This window comes from Limulus polyphemus, unplaced genomic scaffold (assembly GCF_000517525.1).
Source record: "Limulus polyphemus unplaced genomic scaffold, Limulus_polyphemus-2.1.2 Scaffold3806, whole genome shotgun sequence".
NCBI lineage: Eukaryota > Metazoa > Arthropoda > Merostomata > Xiphosura > Limulidae > Limulus > Limulus polyphemus.
Window position 1 is genome coordinate 82,509 of NW_013669416.1, and position 9,128 is coordinate 91,636.

Here is a 9,128-nt window from a genome sequence, read left to right on the forward strand (position 1 = left end):
TTAAAAATGTTGTAGCCACCTCAACCAAAGTGTTAAATCACTACACAAAGAAAATACGTCAAATCAGCTTAAAACATTAAAAAATGTTGTAGCCACCTCAACCAAAGTGTTAAATCACTACACAGAGAAAATACGTCAAATCAGCTTAATACATTAAAAAATGTTTTAACTACTTCAAACAAAGTGTCTAACTATGCATAGGCAAAAAAAGAGGATCTCTTTTTGTCAACTGTTTTTGATGTAATACCGACATTACAATCTGTTTAAAAATACTTTGTATCCCTACACTAAATTGTAAAAATGTAACTGAATTGTATTGTTGAATAAAAGTTACTAACGTAACTATATAAAACAATGTTTTGTTTCACTAGACAACTACATTGTAGCAACTACTGGAAACATTGTTAATACCTTAAAAACATTTCTCTAAACCATAAATTTACTTGAATTAGATGAATTATCATTTAGCATATGCTATTATCCAAAGCAATTTAAAGAGATTTGTGGATGTTGTCCCTTATGATAGGATCAAAGAATGCCATTTCTCATCTGAAAAGTTACATGATAATTTGTATGTTGCTGGTGGAACATCTCTAATCCTACTGCATCATATTGATGCAGTAACTTGTTTGGACAACCACAATCTGGTAAGACAGGAAACCAAAGAAATCTGAGAAGATTTCTAGCATAAAGCTTCGGCCCAAGGTCCCAAAGAAACAGGAACACCTCCAAAGACTTCATCCCAAAACATGACATAGGTCTCAGAGGTAAGAGGGAGGGAGGCACATACCAAAAAGGAAGGAATCCCGACCAAGCAAATTCCAAAAACAAAGAAATCATGTCGACAAAAACACAGCAATAGAAGAGGTCGAGGCCAAGGTGGCAAACAAATTGGAATGAGTGTCTCCATCTAAACTGATGCAACCATAATGGAGAACCTACAAAAAATGAAGAATGGATAATTAGTGAAGGAGCTGCATGGTGATAAGACAAAAGCAAATAGATTGAGAATTAAGTAAAACAAAAGGAGGGCACCCAAACAGGGAAAGAGATTCTAGGGATTGAGGTTAAAGAAAAACAGAAGGATCATGATCATAAGCCATAGAAAAAGTCATAAAGTTGAGGATGATGCAGATCAGCACACAGTTGGAACAGAAAAGCTTCAGCATGAACATAAATGTCTGGGAAAGGGGAAAAAGAAGGTAGACATACGTCTTCTTCACCAGGAAGAGAAAAAACAGAAGCAAAGGCAGGTGGAGGAAAAAGCTGGTTGAAGTCATCATCAGATGATACAGGCTCAGCAGAAGCAACAGAAAAAAGAATAACGAGGGATCTGATGGAAAGATGAAGGAGGCAGAAGAGTACCAACCACCTGATGTATGACAGCAGTCACATGGTTGACAGGAAAAGTGCCTAGTCACCATAGTAGAAATAGCAGAAGGAGAATCCTGAAGTGGAGTGTCAGAGCCTTGGAAAGAAACATGGATCTGAGAATTCAGGGTCAAAAACAACCCACAAATTAACACTGGTTGTCTTTTTGTTTTATGTGGAATGTTCATAAAGTGGTCTAAGGGACTACAAGTACCCTTGTAGGGTACTTGTAGTCCACAAAAAAAAAGGAACTCTAAGACATACTAATGAGTGAGACAAAGAAAAAGGACTCAAGCACCCATACTACCGTGCAAATTTAGAAAAAAGTACAAGAAAAAACATGACTGAAAGTAGTGTCGAGGAAAGAACGAGTCTGTGTTCACATGCATATGAGAGACGTGTTGCTGTTCTAGTGGTGGAAGGCTATATCTAATGATGTTTATATCATAGATTGGTGCAATACATGTTTACACTTGTATGGGTGGGAGCATTATTCACAGCTTGTGTCACATGCAGGAAGTTACACACAGAGGTGTACAAAATAACAGCTCTTTGTGGTACAGGGAGGCAAGTAGCATTTCTGAAATATTATTTTCTCTTGAGAAAAAAAGGGCAAGAGGTGATCTTATTAAAGATTACAAGCTAACCTGGGATACTGATAGGATAAAGGCCTCTAATATATTTATGCTGTATTCTTAAGATGCTAGGATGAAATGACACAACTTTAAAATTTAGAAAAGACAAGCTATATTTCAGTTAAGACAGTTTTATTATTTTAACAGGATGATTGGTTTATGGAATGAACTGGTATTGGCAGTAATGGAACCCAGTACTGTACAAGTTAAAAAAGGAATTGTTAACTTCCTAAACTATAAAGAGTGTGTTTTAAAGTTTTACTTTTCTCAAAGGTGGATGTGCAAGAATAGTATAGAAGGACCAAAGTAATCATTAGCATGAAAGTAACTGCAACAACTGCTCAGATCAAACACTGGTAGTTTAATTCTTTATAAACAAAACAATCAAGATAAGTAGGAACTGCCTTAGAAATGTTGGAAAACAGGAGCCTGATAAAAGTTGTCAATTTTTAAGTACACATGTCTTGTCAACATTTTAGAAACACTGCATTTAATATTCATGTAAGCATTAAAAAAACTCTAAGAATGATAAAAATAAATTAGATGTCCATTGTACTGAATAAAAATTTAAACTTACTCCAAAAGCCATATAAACTGTGTAACTAAAGGTAAATATAAATAACACTCCAAATGCATGCAACTGAGAGCAAGCTTGCATAATATGATATAGTTATACTCTAACAGAGTATATGATACATATTCTAACAAGTAAAGGAAAAAAAAATTCAAAAAATGAAGTAAATAATGAAGTACATAATAGCACAGGCAAGGGATGACACAAACTCCATCCCCACTATCTTGTTTGCATTGTTTTTTGAAGGATTGTAATTAGCCTTACTTACTTTTTTGAAAAGCTTTTTTCTGTACTTGTTTGCTTGTTTTTTAATGCAGTGTTTCAATAGAAATAGGAAGGTTATACTTATAACCAAGTTCTAAATAAAATGAGGTTCCAACAGTAATATTTATTGTTTATCTATTATTGGCTGGTAATTCCTGTTTCAACCTGTACTTAAGCTTTTTAAATGAACATCAAATTTCTGTAAGAAAGCTAACTTCCAGGGGTAATGATAACATCTGAAACTATGTCACCTCAGTGAAATTGGTTGACACCATTGTTTTGGTTAATAAAAATGAAGAAGAAGAAAGAAGAACAAGAAATTTAAACTTTTTCCTATGATATTTACAGCCATCCTCAGAACTTGTGACTCAGTCATTACATAAATATTGTTATAAAAGGAAACACTATATAGTATTGTAAAGTTCTGATGACTTATTGAAGAGATATTTAAAATATCATTTTAAGAAACTCCATGTACAAAATGGACCAAACATATTTAAATTTCAACATAATTATAAAAGTGAAAAAATCCATTATTACTTAGTAAATCTCCATGATTCATGTATATTATACATTATATTCACTTGTTCAATTTAAAACATAATTTTAAAGCAAAACATGCAAAATGTGTTATGATGACTTATTGAAGAGATATTTAAAATACCATTTCAATGAACAATCCAAGCCATCCATACATTGGCAGTGCTACCACCTGCCTGATAAATCTGACACTGACACATTTGCATGTACAGTAAGAAAAGCAGAATATATACAATCAGGTTATGTATGCTTAGATAAACTCATTAATTGTTGTTACAAAAAAGTCTTACTCCACTAATGAGCAACAAATATTTCTATCAGCAGAAAATAATTTCTGAATATGACCAATCAACAACAAATAAAAAATAAATATTTGTATAATTACCTAACAGTTTTTAGATACACAATTTACTTATCAAATTAACAATTTAATATTTTCTATTTTGTGATTTTAATCAATTTCTTTTACAGAAACTGGAATGTTAAAATGTTTATATATTAAATATAACTTTTATCTGTATCTATAAATTGACAAAATTATTTAAAATCATCAACATATTTAAATTTCAACATAATTATAAAAGTGAAAAATCCATTATTACTAAATAAATCTCCATGATTCAATGTATATTATATATTATATTCACTTGATCAATTTAAAACATATTTTTTAAAGCAAAACATGCAAACACTAAATGCATACATGTGTTGTTACATTAATAATTTAACTTCTTGTTTTTAATATTCATAATTTCTTTTTTTGTAGTTTCTGTTTTCCCTTTGCCAATTTCTTCATTCTTAAATCTCTGCATTTCTTTCGCTTTAGACTACACACAACTCTTTTAACAGCTTGAGCAATATCTTCTGCTGTTACATCAGTTCTGGTAAGTGTAATCCAGTCACCTTCAGAGACCCCTGGTGGTACTTCAGTCATACGTGTAGGAGCATTAAACTGACCTGCAGCTGCACCCCCAGTACACATGACTGGAATGACCACATGGTCATTCCACATCAATTCTTCTATTTCCTGGACAGTCCTTGGTCCCCCTTCAACTAATATACAGATATCTATAAGCCTGGCTATCACGGAATTGCGTTGTTTCATACTATTTCCAATGAAAATAGTTTGTCCATAAGGTACTTTATAAAACGTTTTATATTCTCTGTTTTGTCGAGTTTTCTTTGAAAGATCTTCAGAATCTTGAAGTGGCAGAATATGGTAAAGCAATTGAGGCTTTTCTTGCAAAAGTTCACGCTCCTCACAAAAACTTCGACTAACTGCTTCTCCAACACCATAAAAACCGTTACTAATAAGTGAAACAAACCTAAGTGATGCCAATTCACTACCGATTGCATGACAGATAGCTTCTGATTTAGGGTTAAAAAATTTGCTGCTTCCACAAATATAAACACATAATCTTTTCACTATCTTTTTCTCAGCTTCAAACACAAGTTTCTGAACATTTGATTCCTCACAGCTTAGTTCTTTGGAAAGTGGCGACTTAAGGGATATCTCTACTTGTTTTCTGATGTCTTCAGAAAATGCTTCTTTATTTCTATCAAACATTTCATTTTCAAACAGAACAGAAAGTGAAGATGACAACAGAATATCTTCATATTTAACTAAAATGACCCGCTTTCTAAGTTCACAGTAGAAAGCCTGTTGCAAAGAAGTTTTTGAATTACAGTATGCTTCCGATAAAATCAGTATTGCAACTCCAGCCTCATTAGCTTGTTTACGAAATAACTTCATCCTATCTAAGGACACAGTTGAAAGAGTGCAGGTTGACCCTTCAGTGCAATAATCACTGCCCTGAGAAAGGCTAATACCTCCTTCTGTGCTAAATGAAAACTGTAATGAAGGTCGCTTATTCCAATGGAAAAACTTAAAAGATTCATTGCTGCTCTCACACTGACTTGTAACCACATCATTAAAGCCTTCTGTTGTAGATGTGTGTAAAGACTCAAGTATTGGAGTACTAGGAGTTTGTGGAGAACCACTGGTTGCACTGGAAACTTCATCTCCTGAACAAGTAAGTCTTAAAATATCTGTAGAACACCATACTTCACAATCTACCTTATAAAGAATAAGCCGAAGATGTTCAGCAAAATCCTGCTGGTTTGGATGGACACTGATCACCACCAGTGGCTTTCCTTCTCTTGGAAGGTTGATTTCTGGAAATTTTTCAGATACAAGACTTGGACAACTTCGTAATTGTGGCTTTAGTGATGGTTCTTCTTTAGCATCAGTATCATTCTGGGTTATAAGAGTTTTACATCTCTCAGTAATAGCCTCTGCCACCTGTTTAACATATGGCAAGTCCCAAAAACGAATGTCTGTAGCACGTTTTTCTTCACCATTCTTCTTAGCCTCTTCTATATCCTTAGACGATTTCCATGGAATATACTGCACGGAAGAAAACTGAATAGCCAGACACTCTGGAGGCCAATAATCCAGAAAATTAACAGGAATTATGACCTTAGCCATCAGGTCAGCTAATTTTACCTCTCTGTTTGTCCACTGTGTTCGTCCATACTGTTGTGTTATTAGTGGAATAAAAATCTCACAATTAGTCACGGCTGCATTAAGTGCATCCTGCCAGTCGTGCCCACCATATATCTCGTCAATATCTAGATACACACTGAAACCCATATCCTTAAGTTGTCGTTTCAGATCAACTGCATGGTGAGCTGACTCTGCTCGTACATAGCTTATTAAAATATGTTTTGAGCCTTCAGTTGAATGTGACTGTTGATAGATCAGATTTCTATTTAGGCTTATACTACTATGAGCTTCCACTACATCCTCTTCTCTTACCTCACTATCATGGTTATTCTTCCTTCTTTTCTTACTTCTATTTTTGTTATCCACATCATCAATTTCATCAGATCTGTAAAAGTTAAAGAAAAAAGTAATATGTTGTCTCAATAAGTACAAAAGTACTTCATATTGTTACTTTTCACTGTAGATGATTTATGTCATGCAATTCAAGCAAATAAGATCCTCTTCTCAAACTTATTTTTGATTCACTAAACAATGAAAAGCTTTTAAAATAAAAATAATTAATGCACTCAATTAGAACTCAAGTGTTTTTTCTGTAAAATGCAAGTTACATCACATTGAAGTTAAGGATATTAACAGTAATAGCAAGGAGGTTGAATCTATTTGGGTTTCTGTTTGCTACACAATGGGCTATCTGTGTTCTACCACCCACAGGTATCAAAACCCAGTTTCTAGCATTGGAAGTCTGCGGACTGGATTTCTGATAGCGGATATAGGGGTGAAACCTTTTAGTTGGGACTCGTCACACACCATCAAATAAAACTGATTAAATTAATGAGGAACTTTACAGTGAGATTAAGATTAGTACTTACAGTTTCTAATGAGGTTATAATTGTGGAAGATTTTAATTTTAGGCATATAGAGACAATGAAATCTTAAAGTCAAATCATGAGGTTAACAGGTTTTTAGAAACTGTTCAGGGTGGTTTTCTCCCCCAATTGGTCAGGAACTCTACCAGGAACAATGCTATTCAGATTTATAGCAAAGATCCAATATGCAAATTATTGAGAGGGTGGAGACTGGGGAACATCTGGATGCAAATGATCATTGCTCAATTTAGGTTTATTGTTTCACTGCACATGTTGTGTGGCTGTAAGTAAAAGACCAAGTTGGCTCACAAAAGAAGTTATGGGATGCAATGAAAGAAAAGCATTATAAATTTAGAAGTTTCAATTAGATGACATGATATGAGAATGGGAGGATTAAATATCAGAAGATCTGGCCAAACACAACCTTTAGCAACCAAAAATTGCATATGAAAAAAAAGGTTGACTTAAAAGGTAAAAATGAACAGTAAGAATTTCTTTAAATACATTACAGGTAAACAAAATGTTAGGATGGAAGTAGGACCTTTAGAGATGATAAAGAAAAGTTCTTTTCAGATGATTATGAGATGGCTGATTTGCTAAATTCTACTTTTTCTTCAGTTTTCCCAATTAGCATTTTAGCAATATTCCTCACCAGTGTTTGAAATGAGACTAGGTTGTCTATGAACAACCTTTGAGCCAACTATGGTTGTCCACAATAAACTACAGATGTTCAGTATTGAATTAGTTGATAATAAAAATTACAAAGTTAGTGTTACACTGTCCTGAATCAAATATCACACTATAAAGCTCATTAGTTGATAGAAAATAATGACTTTATCAAGGAACTTCATGAGTAGAATATGACCCCTTTCTCTTCATCACACTTCAGCCATTTTGCCAGGAAAATGTTCTAAAACATTATCTTGATCATATTCATGACCAGTTCCTCTTTTCAAACACTTTGTGCCTCCTTTGTCTAGATTGAATATTTTGACACAGAATTAAAGCTTGTTTAGCTATTCCAAATCCATAACTTACATGAAAAACAGTATCCAAGTCTAATGCACCAAAACATGTAAAATGTAAATGGCAGAAACAAAAGTGATGTTATCAATTTTTCAAGTGATGATCATTTATGGTTTCAAATTGTGACAGACTTGCAAGACATTATAATGAATGCTCTTATTGGTAAACAGTATGTGTAGTCTTGACTATTCCATCCCACATAACTCAGAAAAATGGCGTGTAAAGACATACTACTTGTAATTTATAGAGTACTCTAACCACCTAGACTGCCATGGGATTGAACCATGTTGTGGTTGTCCTATAGACAATATGATAGTGCTTTTGAGTTCTCCAGCAATAATTTTGGTTGTTTCGGACAATTAGAAACCACTTTGAACAAGATGACCACATTAATTCTAAGCTTGTTAAGAAAAAATTAAGTTTAATCCATTGACTGTGGCTACTCTAAATGCGCATGGAATTTTTGCAAGCCATACAATATATACAACCCGCCCGTATTCAACTTCTGGAGGCAGACCATACATTATACGGTGAATCAGCATTCAATAGGTTAAAGAAAGATAAGGTGGCAGAACAATATAATATTTCCATAAGGGTTTTGAAGGAGGTTAAAGATTGAATATGTGAGTCATTTACTAATAATTTTTACAGGTCCTTGAACAGTGGACAGGAGGAAGCTGATTAATCTTATTCCTCTTTTCAATGGAGGTGATAAAAATTGTCCAGAGGATTAATTATAAAACTATTAATCTTAAATCAGTGGTGGTGAAAGTTTTGAAAGTTTGATGAAAAATGTTTTACAAATTTTATTCAACATATAACATTCAAGAGCAACAAGCTAGCCCTTATCAATCAAATATTTATAAAGCCTTCCCTTAAACTTACTTCATCCACCACATCTGAAGACAACACATACAAAAAGGTTAAATACTTTGTTAGAAAAATAAAACTGTTGGACCTAAAGAAGACTCTTACCCTGTCAAAATTTATATTTGTGATCTAGTTTTCCCATTCTCATCATTAAGTACGAAAAAAGATGATGCAAAAACACTATCAATTCCCTCAGAGAAAAAAACTTTATGATATCTTAACCTGTCATTGTCTGACCTTTCATCCAAATAATTATTCTAGTCAGCCTCTTCTGAACCCTTTGCAACAATTCAATGTTCTTCCAAAATTAAAGAGCCCATAAGTAAATACTGTACTTCAAATGAAGCCAAACCAGTGGCCCATACAATGAAATAATAACTTATTTACACATGTATTCAATATTGCTCTAGAAACAACATAAAATCCTATTTGCCCTGTCACTAGTAAAAGCACACTGCTTGGATGGCTTAACAAGT

General features: G+C 33.6%; 1 protein-coding gene and 1 long non-coding RNA gene across 3 annotated transcripts in view; both read right to left on the bottom strand.

The window, feature by feature from the left end:
* LOC111088454 overlaps nt 1–2,916 on the bottom strand; it is a 3,726-nt gene extending 810 nt beyond the window's left edge. The window contains exon 1 of the long non-coding RNA XR_002612977.1: nt 20–2,916. This is a non-coding gene — a long non-coding RNA (uncharacterized LOC111088454). The remainder of the gene's footprint in view (nt 1–19) is intronic.
* Nucleotides 2,917–4,007: 1,091 nt separating this feature from the next.
* The window catches only part of LOC106470075, a 20,091-nt gene continuing 14,970 nt past the window's right edge, over nt 4,008–9,128 (bottom strand). For both annotated transcript variants that reach the window (XM_013930600.2, XM_022398617.1), the window contains one exon: nt 4,008–6,275. In XM_013930600.2, the coding sequence (XP_013786054.2) occupies nt 4,130–6,275 (2,146 nt within the window). In that variant the 3' untranslated portion in view covers nt 4,008–4,129. The remainder of the gene's footprint in view (nt 6,276–9,128) is intronic.